This window comes from Pseudonaja textilis, chromosome 1, assembly GCF_049901715.1.
Source record: "Pseudonaja textilis isolate UNSWEBS1 chromosome 1, rPseTex1.2, whole genome shotgun sequence".
Classification (NCBI taxonomy): domain Eukaryota; kingdom Metazoa; phylum Chordata; class Lepidosauria; order Squamata; family Elapidae; genus Pseudonaja; species Pseudonaja textilis.
In genome coordinates, this window is record NC_141990.1 from 316,040,616 (window position 1) to 316,058,009 (window position 17,394).

The 17,394-nt window shown below is 39.4% G+C and overlaps 1 protein-coding gene across 1 annotated transcript; it reads right to left on the bottom strand.

Moving 5' to 3' along the window:
• Window positions 1–1,205: 1,205 nt before the first annotated feature.
• LOC113451299 (vomeronasal type-2 receptor 26-like) lies at window positions 1,206–14,970 on the bottom strand. Its single transcript, XM_087934588.1, has 6 exons — window positions 14,741–14,970; window positions 13,624–13,915; window positions 12,416–13,231; window positions 4,416–4,634; window positions 3,816–3,945; window positions 1,206–2,303 (listed from the first exon to the last, which is right to left on the bottom strand). The coding sequence occupies exons 1-6, from the start codon at window positions 14,968–14,970 to the stop codon at window positions 1,399–1,401; spliced, it is 2,592 nt and encodes an 863-aa protein (XP_087790714.1). The 3' UTR covers window positions 1,206–1,398.
• Window positions 14,971–17,394: the final 2,424 nt, after the last annotated feature.

The following is a 17,394-nucleotide window of genomic DNA, read 5'->3' on the forward strand; positions in this document are numbered from 1 at the left end:
AACTATGCACACATAATCAGTGCTAGCTCATCAGCCCTAGCACTAATGATCTTACCTAGCTTGGATAACGACATTTTCTGCATGAAATCAACCAAACACAGGGAGCACTAAGGACCCCTCATTTCAACCCAGATCTACAAATATTCTCCTTTATTGGACACTCCATTTTTTTGCCAAAAATGATTATCTTGATGTTTGATGTATTGGCTTTCAAATACATAAAAAATGTCTGCATGTATCCGATCTATGGAAAATTGCAAGAAATGATTTGGGTCCTTAGATAACATACAGTCATCTTTATATAGAAGTACACAGACATTTGCCTTCCCATATAGCAAGTGTCTAAGCATTTCTGCAATTTATCTATTATCAGGATTCTGGCAATTAAATCATGAGCCACAGTCCCAAAATGAAAAAGGATTTATTAGAAGTTAACATTCTGGCATTAGCCTGGGTGTAGCCAACTCTGAGATATGTAATTCACTGTCACCATTGATCCTGCTTTCCCCCAAACCCCTCTGGGTGTATTATCAAATGAAACATGTCCATAGCCAAGAGTCATCAATCATGCTCTCCAATTAGATTTTTGCACAGCAGAAGCTTTAGTCATCTAATCAGTCTCTGAAGAAAATATGGATGGAATGTACTTTCAATTCCACACTGCTGCCTGCTCTTACAAACCCCTGCTTCTTTCTGTTGACAACTATAAAATGTGTATCCAAAATGTTTTATGACTTGACATCTGTAAGCTCTTAAAAAAACAAGACAACAACCAATAATTGTCTGTTCCTCCCTATTTTATAGTGAACAATTCATGATTTATTCCATTTATTCTCACACATTCACCCTCCCTTTCTTCTATCCATCCCTCTGTCCATCCGTCTTCATCATATTGGGAATGGATAAAAATTATTAACAATACAGAAGAATTAGAATATATCCATTGATATCGATTTAACATGGTCTTCTCTTTTAATAAACTATGTTTCTCTAGTATGTCAATAGAGAGTAAGACACTGCGGCTCATTTAAAGTTACTATACACTAATAGTTAATTAAATGAAAACGTTAATAGGGAACTCAGCACAATATCAGGAATCTGTGCAAACAATCAAGCTTAAAAACACTAACAATACAGACAACTTAAGAATGTTTTAAAAACTCCTATGATTAAAATAAATAAAGTGAGAAACAATCATGCTGGAAACTAATATCCACATCTTTAATATAATTTTTTTTTTTCTAAACTGATCATGGGGCTCATCTGCGAACAATTCGTACTTTAGTAAACTGAAAGGCATGGTAGTTGTTCCTGATTAATACATACATTATCATCAAAAATAACATCAAATATAAAAATGTCCCAAAGTCAGAATCAAGTTCTCCGTCCCCATATGAATCAGAGATTTCTGTGCCTCATTATATTCTCTTTACAATTCAGTTCAGGCCTGACTAGGATAATGTAGCATTTGGGGGGAAAGATGCAAGCCAAGAGGCCAGCCCCAGAGGCCAAGATGGAGAAGATCTCCACAGCCACCATGGACTTCCCTTTGGTGCTCAGATAGGTGGGGAGGAAGGTAATCCAAACACTGCAAAAGACCAGCATACTAAAAGTAATGAACTTGGCTTCATTAAAGCTGTCAGGCAATTTCCTAGCCAGAAAAGCCACGATAAAACTGATGAGGGCCAGAAAACCCAGATAAGCCAGGACTGTGTAAAACATGGAAACTGAGCCTTCCTGACATTCCAAGATGATCTCTCCTTCCAAGGAGTGGAAGTCCATGTTGGGAAATGGGGGAGAGGTGATCAGCCAGATGGCACAAAGAATTGCTTGGATCAGAGGACAGGCTATGACAATGGAATTGGTCAGAGGTTTTCCTAAGAGTTTCTTTGTCCTATTCCCTGGCTTTGTAGCCATAAAGGCCAGAACCACCATGACAGTTTTTGCCAACACAGAGGAAACTGCAAAGGAGAAGAGAATGGCAAAGGCAGCTTGTCGGAAGAGACAAGTGAACTTCCCAGGTTGACCAATGAAGAGAAAGGAGCAGAGGAAGCAGAGCAGGAGGGAGACCAGGAGGATGTAAGTGAGATTTCGGTTGTTGGCCTTGACAATTGGTGTGTCATGATGTTTACAGAAAATCACCAGGACAGCAGTTGTGATCAGAGAAAGGAAAAGAGACAGAGAAACTAAGGCATATCCCAGGGTCTCTTTATAGGCAAGGAAGTGGATCTTCTTGGCAATGCAGTGGTCCTTCTCCTTGTTGGGATATTGGTCTTTAGGACAGGGGTCACAGTGGGCTGCATCTAAAATGAAGATTTAAGAATTTTTGTATAAGAATTTCAGCATAATCTGCCACGACCATTGTCACTTTCCAAGAATTGACAAGACTGTCCCCTTTTTGCATTGGCAAACCTACAACTGCTATTGGTAGTGATACAGTGCAGTTGATGGTGCATCAAGAAGGGGAAATCATCCTTCATTCAGGATGATTCTGGGGAAAGGTAAGCCAGAAAATTGGATCTGTTCAGTTCCAACAGGCCTGGTCAGTTTTTGTGAGAAAGAAAAGGTCATCTACAATCACTGCTAAGTTGTCATTGCTGTGGCTTTCACTGTGAGAGAGATTGGAAACTTTCCCTTTTCCACTTTAAATTGGAACCCTCAGAAGATGGGTGAGTCTATCAGCCAGGAATCCTATATTTTATATGTGCATGTTGTTTGTTGACTTTCTTCTGGCTCTGAGGAGAGGACTAGGTTGAAATAGGGATGAAATGCATTATCAGTCCAGAGTCCCTTCACACCAAGTGGTTGGATTCAAAAAAAAAATTACTACTGGTTCTGTGGTCATGGCTTGTTGGGCATGGCAGGGGAAGGTTACTGCAAAGTCCCATTCCCTCTCCACCCCACTAACCTGATTTCCAGCTCCGTTCTCCTGTGCAGGGCAACAAAAGAAGACACAGCCAATCAGCTGGGACTGAGGAGGCGGAGAATAGATGTGGGCGGGGCCAGTCAGAGGTAGTATTTGACAGTTCCCTTAACTACTCGAAATTTCTGCTGCCAGAACTGGTCAGAACCTGCTGAATACCACCTCAGCTTCCCACCCAGAAGAGATCTAAATGTAGCCCACCTTGAATTCCATTGACTCTTATCCACCCTCAATTCACTTTGACCGTTTGTAGTTCAGAGTCTTGAATCGATCTTAAGATTGCAATAAATCTTTATATTCATTAGAACTGCCTGAATTTCCTGATTTCTTCATATTTGACATGCTCAATGTCTCTGCTTTATACTCCAGATCTTCCCATTCAGCCATTATTTTTTCAGGAAAAATTTATTATTATTTATAACGGGTTATTATTAATTATTACACAGTATATGCCTCTGCTCTCACTTATAAGGTGACTGTTGGTTGCTAGAAATTGTAGATGGATGGATCTCCTCGTTCTCTAACAGGTGTATCAGTTATATTGGAGACAGAAGGTATTGACAGAAGAAGAACCCCTAAAGATTGAGTGATAAAGGTTGGCTCCCATAAGCCACTCTTTCAGAGAATTGGCAGAGGGTTTTCCTGTTGAAATGTGACAATTGGTAAGGCTAGTAGGGCACCCATCCACTGTACCCCAAAACTATCCTGCATAAAATTATCGAGGAGCCAGAAAAATGTCCTGTTGGGGCAGGACAGCTCAGATCCATAAATTGAAAGTTTCTGTTGAAAAGTATGAATGCTCTGATGTAGTATAAACAAATATGACAAATTAGCATCTTTATCGACTCAATGACTTCCTAGAACCTGGAAAATCTGCATTTGAAAACTCCACCTGTCTGATTTGAGATAGTTCCTTCTGGACAAGGGGCACATTGATAGCAGCAAACTGGCTCGCCCTCCGGAACTCTTCTCCTCTCTCCTGCCTGACACCTCTTCTTGCCACACCTGGCAAAGGGCACCTTCTAAAAGAAAAAGAGAGAAATGTTTGAGGTGTCCTGTGCAATAACACAATTCATTTATTTATTTCCACATTCTTATTTTCCTGCTGAGAATGTCTTCATAAGAAATTGTTCACCAAGATCTAATAGAAAAAGAAGGGAAAGGAAAAGCTCCTGGGGGAATCAGTGGCACTAGTGAATCACCAATAGAGGCTAAAGTTTGGATCTTGAACTTCAGAGTTGCTACATTGAGCTCCTGCTTCTCGCAAAGAAAGAATGATGACAATCCAACTGAACAAGAATGGTCCATGGAAACCACAGCCTGATCTAACAGCATCCTGCTTTCAAGCAGAATTCCCACCCATTGTTGGATTTTCACAGATTAGTCATAAAATTTGTTAACCTCCAATGTTTTCACCTTAGACGGATGTTCAGCATCCCTAAGGGAGAGATGGATTCTTTTACTGACTTTACAACCTTTCCTTCCCACTCACCTTTGGAGCCCAGGTGATCGCATCAGAGTTAATGGTGAAATCCTGGCCTGGGGCAGCCCTGGGATTCTTTTGACCAACTTTCACAGACACTAAAGACTTATTGGGGGGGAGAACCCAGTTGACAATATCATAACGAGCAGTTCGCAGTCCATTTTGTGAGAAGGAGACTTCATCTCCAGCACTGTTGTTGAAGTGGACAGTCCTCAAATTGGCAAGTATCTGAAAGAAAAGAGGCCTTCAGAAATTGGAACAATTAGCAGAAAGACAGATATGAGACATCATGGCTTCTGTCAATGGTGATGGCCATCATCTTAGGAAACTAGGACTTCCGGTGGCAGGACAGGGCGAACGGAGGTGAAGAAGACTGTTGTGGTCTTTGAACACCTTTTCTGGCACCAGGAGTAATCCCCCAGGGATACATGAACCCCGGAGAGGTTCATGTTAACGTGGAGAACCTCGAGCGAAGAGGCAACCCCCCGACAGTGAAGAGGGAAGCTCCTGAGCCTGGCGAAGAAGAGTAAGCTGTCATTCTATGGTGGCTTCAAGTCCGGTCTGCCACTTGGGTGAATAAGCAAAGCAGTGACAGCCTGTGAGGTCAAGAATAACAGGAAAAGAGAAACGGTTTATAACTTGGAACCTTTGAAGACTGAAGATAGAAGAATGACAGAAGAATGACAGCGGCGTAAAATCTTTTCTCCTGGTTGTGATTAGCACCTTTCAGAAGTCGGGTGGAAAAGCGGCCAGAAAAGTGGCTGGGAAAATGAAAGGACTATAATGGAGTGTGGAAAAGCCCAAGCACAAAAGTGAAAGTGCAGATTTTACCCTGTGAAAAGGAAGCTCTGGGGAAGGAGGAAGATTGTCAAAACCAGGAGATCAGAGGTCTGGAATTTGTGAGGGGCTTCATCTGACTTTCGGACCTTTCTTTTTGACTTTACTTGAGAAAAGGGAGGTGACGGAGGTGTAAGAATACTGGCATTGATCGAGTCTGATGAACCTTCAGATCTGAGTACAACATGACTATCACATCTACTTAATATTGTGGAGAAGACAAACTGAGCATTATATTGGACTTTGGAAGATTTGTATGTTGATTTAAAAATTGGAAAGCAAAGAAAGAAGAAGCAAGAGGAAGAAGGCAGAGACAAACAGAAGGCTGGGAAAGAGGGTTTTGGGACTGCAGATTAGTCAGCACATTACACCATTTGCTGATTGGAATGCTGAAAAGAATCCTCTAGTTGGAAGATGGACTATTAGCTCACCCAACTTGCTTCCTTTATTATGTGGTACTACTTAATATTACTAGTTTGGCGCTACTTTCTCCTTAAGATGACTTCCTTGCTTTTTGTTTGTTGATTTTCTGAAGCTGTGGTAATCTCTCTCCTACCCTTTCTCTTATTATTTTGCCCCCACCTCCCTATTGTATCTCCTAAATAGCTTACATAATTTTACTTATTTGGGAAAAAAAAAGAGGGGGGTATACTATTTTTATAGAGTTAAGAGATTACTGTTGTAAGTATTAATAGCAAAGAGGGATAAACTCTGTTGATATAAACTATTTATAAATTATTTAGACTACTTAAGACATTTAAGATTAATTCCTTAAAGTGTTAATTGATGTACTATTGCTGATCAATTTTCTTATTACATAGACTAGAATACTGTAGTAGATATCTATTTATAATATAGGGGAAAAGACTGTGGAGCGAGATATTAAATTGAAATACGAGAATAGACTTTTAAATACAAGACCCAAACACTGAATGGTGATTTGGGATAATATATCTAAAATTGTGCATCAACAGAAACAAATACTTAGAGAGATGACACCCACGACAACTATGGCCTTAAAAACAGGAAGGAAGTCTACTCCGACTCTATCACCCCACCAACAACTCAAAAAACTATTGAGGAGTCCTTAACAGGGGAAAAGCAGCCTAATGTCCTCAACATTAATATACAAACTTCCTTATTATCCTTGCAGGAAGCTATATCTAAAATGCAAGAAATGATGATTAAAAATCACAATGAAACTAGAGCAGATATAAGTGAATTGAAAGATGAGATGGGGAAACTGAAGGCTGAAATGAAAGCGGATATATCGAAGGTGGAGGGTAAGATAGGGTCTCTGCAGCAGGCCATGAAGAAAAATGAAGTGAAAATAAAAGATATAGAGAGTAGAACAACACGCATGGAGACTAACTTTGAAAGGATGGATGAGGAATTTAAAAATGTACTTTGAGAAATGGAAGACTCACTGGTTCATCTCGAGATGGACAAAGCAATGGTGTATTTAAGGTTCCAGAATGTGGCTGAAGCAAAAAATGAAGAATTGGAACATTTGATGGCAGAAATATTGGATGAATGGTTAGGAAAGGAAAAAGATGATCTAATTAAAGAGTTTGATGAGGTATATAGGGTTAGCACAAGCTATGCCAGATGCAACAACTGCCCAAGAGAAATCCATATCCGCTTTTCTAGGAGATGTCTAAGAGATTTAATTTTGAAAATGTCTACGGAGGAAATGATATCATACAAAGGCAGAGAAATTACGATTTTAAAACAAATTCCAAAGAAAGTGAGGACGATAAGACAAGATTATAAATTTCTAGCTAATGATTTAAATAAAAAAGGAATCCAATTTAAATGGCTAATCCAGGAAGGGATGTTAATTATGTGGAAAGAGAGGAAAATCAAAATAGAATCGATAGAACAGGCCCAAGACTTTTATCAACAGCTCACAGATACGGATGGTCAATCCACTAAAGAAGAACCTAAAAGGAGACCACAGGAGGACCGATATCATCACAGAACCCAAAAGGAATGACTTTCCCCAACTTCAGGAAGTGATAAACCACAACCTGGGAGAGAAGAGCAAATCCCACAACAACAACAACAACAAGAGAATCGAATCATTACTAGGCAAAAATCTAAGCAGATGTAGATAAATGGTGGAGGGGAAGAAGTTGCTCTCCATCAATATAAATGGATTAAATTCAATATCAAAAAGAAAAAGGATATTTTCAAAACTTATTCGACATAACGCAGATATAATATGTCTTCAAGAAACACATATTTCGAAAAATGATGAAAGACATCTAATTTGTCCAAAATTAGGGAAACTTTTTACTGCTCTGGCTGATAAACACAAGAAAAAAGGAATTGGAATTTACGTAAAACAAGATGTAAAGGCAGAATTAACCTGGTCGGATCCCGAAGGAAGAACTCTGGTTATACAAGTTTGGATAAACCACATCACATTTTTACTTGTAGCAATCTATGCCCCAAATGAAGACAAAGGGAAATTTTTCAAACACCTCCACCAAAAAATAGTAGGCTTTGAAAAAAACGAACATTTGCTTGATTGGCGATTTTAACTCCATTGCACAATACCAAAAAGACCATAGTAATATGGGAAAAAACAAGAAGGGGAAAAGGGAATTTTCTATGGCATGTAAGGAAATGATGAAAGAATTAAACTTAAAAGATTTATGGAGGGAACGGAACCTGGAAGAGAAACAATTTACATACTATTCCAATCCACATAAGATTTGGACTAGAACAGATATGGCTTGGATGGATTTGGATTTGGCTAATGAAATAAAAGAAATTAAAATCCTACCAAATGAATGGGCTGACCACAACCCAATACAGCTAATTTGGAGAGACAGGAGAGGAATAAAAAAAAGATGGACGTTAAATACCCAAATAGTAAATGAAGAAGAGTATATCAATAAGCTGAAAGAGGAGCTAAACTATTTCCTAAAAGATAATAATAATGAAACAACTTCAAAACAGAATATTTGGGATACTATGAAAGCAATTATAAGAGGTACAACAATTTCCTATAATGCTATGAGAAATAAGAGAATTTATGCCTGACAAAACATATTACAACAACAAATCAAAGACTTAGAAATACAATTACAAAAAAACCCCAAGATCCAAGGAATACAAAACCAGTTAATATTAGCCAAACATAAGCTGAATTTAATTGAACAAGATAAAATAGAAGTTAGTTTGAGAAGGTCCAAACAAAATTATTTTGAACCCGCTAATAAACCAGGAAGATGGCTATCTTATAAACTTAAAAAAGAAAAAGAAAAGAGACTGATACACCAACTAATAGATGAGAAAGGCATACCACAACATGAGATTGAGAAGAAAAAAAGATATCATATTAAACTACTTTCAAAGATTATATAAAAAGGAAGAAATCAATGAAGACAAAATAAGAACTTTTCTGGAGAATACGAATGATAAAACAATAGGGGAAGGAGAGAAAGAATTATTAAATAAGGATATTACATGGTCTGAGTTGAAATCTGCAATGGAGAACCAAAATAATAATAAATCCCCTGGACCAGATGGGATCCCAGTAGAATTGTACAAAGCTATAATAGAGTTAGTAGGGCCACTGATGCTGGAAGTGTTTAATGAAGTACTTTTGGCAGCCAAAATGCCAGACTCATGGAGGGGGGCGTTGATTTCGTTAATTCCGAAGGAGGATGTAGATGCCTGATATATCAACAATTATCAACCAATTTCGCTTTTAAAGGCTGATTATAAATTATTTACCTCAATTATAGCGAATAGAGTAAAACAAGTTTTAAATTTATACATTCACGAAGATCAAAATGGTTTCCTTCTGTCCCGCCAAGTCAAAAATAATCTAAGAACCATTATTGACGTTTTAGAATATTATGAAGTTCATCCAGAGAAACAATTTGCACTCATGTTTTTAGATGCTGAGAAAGCATTTGATAATCTACATTGGCACTTTTTAATTCAAAAAATCTATAACATGAGTCTGGACACTAAATTCGAGAACGTTATCACAACAATTTACAATGCCCAACAGGCCAACATACTAACTAACGGTGAACAAACAGGCCCATTAAACATTGAAAAGGGCGTCAGACAGGGTTGCCCCCTCTCACCCCTCCTATTTATACTTGCTTTAGAATCACTGTTAACGCGGATAAGACAAAACTCTGAAATCTAAGGAGTAAGGGTCAAAGCAGAGGAATATAAACTACAGGCGTTCGCAGACGATATGGTTTTCTTCCTAGAGGAACCCATGGAAAAAGGACATAAACTAATAAAATAACTAGAACAATCCAGTTCAGTAGCAGGATTAAAGATCAATAGAAATAAGACTAAATTAATGACTAAAAATCTAACAGAGAATCAGAGGAAAGAATTAGAAAAAACCATGGGGATACAGGCAACAAAAAAGGTCAAATATTTAGGCATATGGTTAACACCACATAGCAAATCGCTCAAAGAGAATAATTACGATAAACTATTACAGCAAATTAAGAAAGACCTAGAATCCTGGAATAAGTTGCAGCTTTCTCTACTGGGCAGGATTGCCACGATCAAAATGAACATCCTACCAAAATTCCTTTACTTATTCCAGACAATTCCAATTAAATTACCAAAAAAATTTTTTGAAGATATAAATAAAGTGACACTTAAATTTATTTGGCAAGGGAAAAAAGCTAGGATCAATATTAAGGCCTTACAAGATGCAAAAAGTAGAGGGGGGCTAGCGCTCCCAAATTGGGAATTATATTATTGGGCAGCCAACTTATTATGGATAAAAGACTGGGTTAATTTACTCAATAAAAGAACCTTAGCCTTAGAAGGGCACGACCTTCAGAGAGGGTAGCACGCATTTTTATGGGAAGTGGGCAAAACCAGACAGTCATATTTCCATAGACATCTTATCAGAGATTCATTACTAACTAACTGGAAAAAAATATGCAAAAAACACTATTTTAAAATTCCGATTTGGCTTTCAACAATGGAGGCAATGGTACATCCCAACAATTTGGATATAACAAAAACGATTAAATATAAAGATTTATTAGACCCTCTAGGAAAATTAAGAACTCGACAGGATTTACAGGAACAGGGATTTAAAATTGACCAGTGGTTATATATACAAATCCATAGTAGATACAAACAAGATATCAAAGAGTTTGGAATCTATAGCAAATTACAATATTTAGATAAAATCTTATTAGGATCAAATAAAAAGAATATTTCCAAATTTTATAAATATTTATTGGAGGTAGAATTAGAGCAAGAGATAGTGAAAGGGAACATGATAACGTGAAGTAGGAATATTGGAAGAAGCATTACATTAACAGAATGGGAAAAGATCTGGAATAGAAACATCAAGATTATGAAATCGGCGGCGTACAAAGAAAATATGTATAAAATGTTATATAGATGGCACTTACCCCCTTCGAGGTTGGCGAAGATGAACCCTAACATGAGCTCAAGATGTTGGAAATGCAAAAGCACTGAAGGAACATTTTTCCACACGTGGTGGTCTTGTAAAACTACCCAAAAATTTTGACAAAAAATCAGAAAATGGTTGGAGGAGATAACTAAAGAACAAATAGACTATAAAACAGAGTTCTTCCTGTTAGGGATCTCTGATAGATATTTATCCAAAAAGACAAAATAGGTAATAATCTATATTCTAACTGCGGCTAGACTAGCGTTTGCTCAATGTTGGAAATCACCTCATACACCTTCAGAGCAAATGGTTATTCAGAAAATTTGTGAGTGTGCTGAAATGGATAAACTAACTATAGCGTTAAAAAACAGAGTCCTCAACATTTTACGACAACTGGGACTCATGGTATAATTGGCTTACACAGAGACAAATTATGTAAATGATATAGAGTAACTTAAACATAATGGAAAAGAGGAGTAGATTGGATATGACGAAGAGAAATAATCCTTACAGACTGTCACAAAAAGATATCGTTCGCTTTTAATTGTACTTTTTACCCTATTCTCCCTCCCCCTCCCTTCCCCCCTCTCCCTCTATATCTTTTCTCTTCCCCGCAACCGGCCCTTATCTGGTGTGTTAGGCCGGGTGTTTTCTTTCTTTCCCCTCAGCCGTTTTCTTTCTATTTTGTAAATGTACTGTTGATGTGTTTTTAAACTGTAAATTCAATAAAATGTATTTTTTAAAAAAAGAAGTGGACAGTCCTCAATTTGGCAAGTACCTGAAAGAAAAGAGGCCTTCAGAAATTGGAACAATTAGCAGAAAGACAGATATGAGACATCATGGCTTCTGTCAATTGTGATGGCCGTCATCTTAGGAAAACGGTCTATATCTAAAAAGCTACCGTTTGTCTCTTGTTTGAGACGTGAGCAATCAGGAATTACATCAAATATTTGACTCAATTCTCAACAATACAAAAGATTGTCTTTGTCACAGGGTATTTGTGTTTTGGTTTTCAGAACTTCAGTTTTAACTTGATGACAGGGATGACTTGCCTCCAGAAGTTGTGGCTGCTCCATCACTGTAAGTTTTTAAGGAGAGATTGGACAACCTTTGTCTGAAATGGTATAGGCCTTGCTGCCTGAGTAGGAGCTTGTATTAGAAGACCTCCAAGTTCCTGTCCAATTCTGTTATTCTGTTAAGAAACTTAACACTACAAGAAATAGTGAACTAAACATATGGGGTGGAGTCACACATGATGTCACTTCATAGAAACGTAAAAGGGGATGAAAATGAATTGAGCTGGGTATCCTTTTACACTTTGGATTTAGGCTACCTGCTCAGGAAACTGAGCAGGTTCTGCAGATATGCTCCTTAGGACTTCAAGAGTCCTCCTGAAGCATGTTGCATGTTGCACAAATGCACCCAGATTATCATTTTGTTCCAAAATGACACCCTCCTTCTTTGTTACCTCCTGATACTCAGGGACAATTAGTTGAAGACCTTTCAGGACCATATATGAAGATCTTTCTTCTAAGAATATTATGTACAACTGGTTTAGGTTTCTTTTCTTTTGCCCCATCTTTCAACAAAACATTATATTTAATTCATATTATTGATTTTGAAGCAATTGCTGTTTTAATCTTTTGAGAGATGCCATGATATGATATCCCTTGATATGATATGAAGAAATGCATATGAGGAGGTTCCTCTCTATCAATGTGTGGACTGGATAAAATACTACAGAGGTTACCTGCCATGGCTCCACATTTGAGATCCTCCTTCCACGCTTCACCCTCTCTGGTTGCACTCCTGATCCATAAAGGGCATGCAATGCATGTGCCACAGCATAAATGGCATTGTAGATATTGTAACTTTCACCATCCATGGTCATTTCAAAAATAAAATCTGGAAGATCCTGTAATTTCTCCTTTCCTGTACAATGTGGTGCCCATTTTGGAGGGACCTTGCCTGGTTTGGGAATACTGCAGTCAAAGAGTATTTCCCACCAAATCAGGAGAAAGATGTCCCCTTCTTTAATCAACTGTTCTAAAGATAGGAGGAAGTGGCTGAATTCTGAGACATCACCAGCTCTGACCCTAAACTGCAGAGCCCCATGCAAAGTCTTTACGCCTTCAAAAATGTCTCCTTCCAGAGTAAATTTCCAATGAGATGTTAGGATCCAAACATTCTGTACCTTTGTATATATTACACAATCATTCAGAACTGTCCAAAATTTTGCTATATCAGAGGAGTCTCCAAACTGAATAATAACTTCAGCTTTCAACAAAATGTGGTTCATTAATTTATTAAATATAACATTAAATTCATCAGCAATTCTTTCATTGAAGGCGAGGCAAATCTCCTTCTCCTTCAGCATTGGCATCAGAGTTGAGACGAAATATTCCCCAGTGTCATCTTCAGAGGTCACCAGCCCAACCCAGTTCCACTGGAAATACAGGAGCAGCTGGACTAAACCCACACACTCAGGAAAGTCACTGGGATTAATCCGGAAGAAGGAAGGATAAACTGGTCTGTATTCCTGAGGAATCTCAAAGCCAACACCAAGCTGGAGAAAGGGAGATTCCTCTTTCATATACAAAGTAAAGTTTCATGTGGCATTTAGTGGGTAACATCACATGCAGTTTTTTACCTCCCAGTCTGGCAGACTCACATTGATTACAGTAAGCTTATTCTTCTCTTCCTAGGGAAGAGCTGCTAGTAAGATGCGGCTAAACTTTTACAAAAGTTAGAAATTAATTCTTCTCAGCAAATACAGCATTTCAGAATTATTTCATTATTTGTTTCCTTGTGATTTATATAAAAACATATTAAAAGATAAGATAAAAAATGAATTGAACTATACAATATCCCCTTGAACAACTTCATTTTCATGCTTGACTTCTGAGTTTGTTTCTGTTATCCGTCTACTCTTTACTGTAACCAATGGAGCCCCCTTACCTGTGGAACCTTGTAGATGTTGAAGATGGAGGCCATCTGCCTTGAGGATTTGGGGTTATCACCTCCAATGACAGAGAGCAGAGGGTCCTGCCTGTCACATTTATAACCTGGAATTGTTTGACCTCTTGTGGAGAGAAAGGAGAGGCTGATTAAGAAAATCCACATCTCAATCTGAAAATTGTCACAAATCTGGAAGCCAAGTGTGATGTTGGGGAGGAGAACCAAATCTTTGTTGATCTCTGTGATAGCAAATACTAAGGCAAAGAACTGCTGATACTTCGTGAGTATAGGTCTGTAGTAAAGAAAACATAGGGAACATTACAGAGAAATATGTGTATGTGTATGGTTGAAATTTGCCTAGATATATTTTTGATTATATTTTTGGAATAGCAAGTCCCAGATTCCATTAAGCTTTTTTCATAGATGCTCTTTCATTAAAATTGTACGCCTTAGTGACAAAGGAGAAAGGTAATTGGTTAATTGTTCCCACCATTAGGAAATTTCTCCTTAGTTCTAAGTTGCTTCTCTCCTTGTTATTTTCCAACCATTGTTTCTCATCTTACCGCTTTGGAAAATAATTCAATCCCCTTGTCTTTTTAGGAGCCCCTCAAATATTAGAACAATGCTATCATATCCCCCTTATTCCCTGTTTTCATTAGACTAGACATTTCCTGTAACTGTCATGTCTACATTTTAGCTTACAGGCCCCTTATTTTCTTTGTGGCTCTTGTCAGCACTCTTTCCAGAGTCTCCAAATCTTTTTTTGTATTGCGATGACCAGAACTAGTCACCACAATACAAAACTGGACATATTACACCACCAGACAATGACAAATTATTAAAATTTCTACTATGTTTTCTGTCCAAATTAACATTATGTTAAGTTTCTTAGGCCAACAGAGTTCCATATTTTTTGTTTCTTCCTCACTTTTTATGTCATCTATCATCTTCTTGGTATAGAGTTATAAAATGACTGAGAATTCTAGCCTATTTTATGATCAAAGACAAGAACTGCACTAGGACATTCGAATAGTAGGAGAAGAGTTTTTGAAAGGAATCCCTGAATCCTGAACACAGTAAAAAATTAATGCATCTTTCCCTGCCAGGTGAAACTTACAAAAGATAACTACTAAGATGGAGCGGATCCTCCTGAAAATCAAGGACACTGGAAGACATAAGTGTTCCCAAGGGTAAATTCCCACCAATAATGAATTCACCAGGTCTGTAATAGTTCTGTCTTGCATTAGGCTCCAACAATTTCCTCAACACACATACAGTTTGCCTCCTCTTAGCAGTAGTTGGAGGAAAGAGGCAGAAGAGCAGAAGCAGGAGAGGCAGCCCAGTCATTCTTGTCCTTCCTATATCAGAAATCAAGATTTGTGCAGAAGTGTAATTGCAGGCACGAGCAAAGAGAAAAATGAGAATAGACGAGTCTCAACGAAGCCAAGAATGATTCATTTCAAGACAAGCCAAGGGAATTTGACAGATCCTGCCCCAATGGAGGAACTTGGAACATATTTTCAAAGCAGGAATAATTTGGGGGACAGAAATCCAGAGGGATACATTTAGAATTTATCTTCTGATAATTGCAAAGGAAATGAATTCTCCTATCCACTTAGCAATAGGTGTGTTTTTTCTCACCAAGATGAGAAAAACAAGTTTGTGTCTCTTGTTGTTAATCCCTAGTGGCGATAGACTTGAGAGTAAAGGAGAAGTTGGGTATTTGACCTAAATGAAACTGAACCCCAGGAAACAAGAGGGAGTTTGGCCTGAGTCACAGTTTTGGGGATAGAATTGAGTGCTAGTGGGGCATAGTGGCTCAGGACAATCAGTTGAATTCTAGTAAGTTTGAACAATCATTCCAAATTTTATACCAAATAACTGGTTTATTTATACTTGTTACGGGTGAGATTAGAAATTAATTTCTCCCATAGAACTTAAAAATAGGTAGGAAAATTTGGGGAAAACTCATCAACTCCCTCTAAGCATGACTTTCTTGGGCTTTCTAAAGCCACATTTGCTTTTTCATCAAAGTTTATTCCTCACCAAATATTATCCTCAATGTGTCTACCTATGTTTCCACATCTCCTAATTCTTCCAGTCATTTTTCAATCTTTATCCCTCTGTCATGACACACAAATTCCTCCACCTTGTCATTCCCCTACTGGAGACTGACTCTGAGAGAGAGGAGGAACAGCTGAGACGGAGTGGAAGTGTGACTCCGGAGGTTGTGGAGGAGGCTGGGGAAGGGCTGAGGCCAGCTGAGCAGTCAGAGGAAGACCCAGGCACATCCCCTATCCATCCTAGGACATGCAACAAGGAGAGGATAAGGGAGAGACATGGTCTCCTTGGACAGAGAGGGCCTTGATCCTCTTCGTGGGCTGCAGGTGTGACAACTGAATAAGAGTTTGGACCTGTGTACTGGCAAACGCTGGAAACAAAACATGTAAATATATCTAGTTTATAGTTCCTCTCTGAGTTTGACATCCTTCCCAGTGTGTGTTATCTGTAAATATCCTCCAGAACAAGTCATGATTTATTCTATTTGTTCTCAAACATTCACCCTCCCTTTTTTCTACCCATCCCTCTGTCTATCCATCTTCATAATATTGGGAATGGATAAAAAAATATTAACAATACCGATGATTAGAAAATATCCATTGATATCTGTTGTAGAGCGGCGGAAGGAACGAGGCTAACCCAGAGTGAAACGTAACAGGCTTTATTGCAAGGAATAAAGGGTTGCCGCGTCTGCCTTCTCGCTAGGCAGGCTAACTGGCGGCAACGGGGCTGGCACTGCTCGACAGCCGGCTTTTATAGCCGACTGTCAAACGGTGCCAGCCAATGGAAGCGACTGGTGCTCCCGCTCAAACAGCGGACCTGGTTGGGGACTCCAACCAGTCCCAAAGACATAACACTCCTTTCCCCCAGCTGGGAGCATGCGTAGTCCTTCAGGTAAGTTGGTTGTCTGCGCTGGCGGCCAGAACGTCGCAACCCGGGCAAGCTGCTGGCTGGCGTCAAGTCCTTGCCCCCAGGAATCGTCTCGGAGGTTGTTGGGAAGTGGGCTCGGTCAGGTGTGGTGCTCTGTGGATCAGGTAAGTCCCCATGTTCGGACTGACCTCGGTGAGTCACTGGGTCCGGCCGGCAGACAGGTTCGCTTGGCAGTTGGTTCAGCGTCCCTTGTTGGTGGCTTGGGCCCTCCAGCAAGCTCTCCTGGTCGATGGGGTAGATCGGGTCCTGCAGGGAGCTTCCGTCTGGGTAAGCTGGTACCGGCAGGGAGTCCTCGGTGCAAGGAGGTTGGGCTGGGTTGGTATCAGTTGTGCTTCTCTATCGCCTTCTGAGCTGGTCCACGTGTCTACGCCACAGGCATCCATCTTCCAGGAGGACCCTGTAGGATCTAGGACCTGTGACTGACACAACTTTACCTGGAAGCCACAGAGGATCCCCTGCATAATTCCTGGCGTACACCAGGTCATGTAAGGCAAAGTCCCTGACCAAACTGTCAGATCCTAAAGGGGTGTCTGGACAGTAGTGAGGATGCAACCTGTCCAGGGTGGTCCTAAGGCGTCTCCCCATCAAGAGCTCGGCAGGGGATTTGTTTGTAGTGGTGCATGGCGTCGTATGTTGGCTCAGGAGGTAACGTGACAGTTTGGAATGCCAGTTTTCCTGGCCAAACCTGGCAAGTGCCTCTTTTGCTGACCTGACTGCCCTCTCAGCCATCCCGTTGCTAGCGGGGTGAAAGGGGGCTGTAAGGATGTGTCTGATGCCCAA

Coding starts and splice junctions, on each gene's coding strand:
- LOC113451299 (XM_087934588.1), bottom strand. CDS start 14,970: ATGACTGGGCTGCCTCTCCTGCTTCTGCTCTTCTGCCTCTTTCCTCCA. Junction 13,232..13,623: donor ACATCTACAAGGTTCCACAG/GTAAGGGGGCTC, acceptor CCCTTTCTCCAG/CTTGGTGTTGGCTTTGAGAT. Junction 3,946..4,415: donor CGATCACCTGGGCTCCAAAG/GTGAGTGGGAAG, acceptor TTTTTCTTTTAG/AAGGTGCCCTTTGCCAGGTG.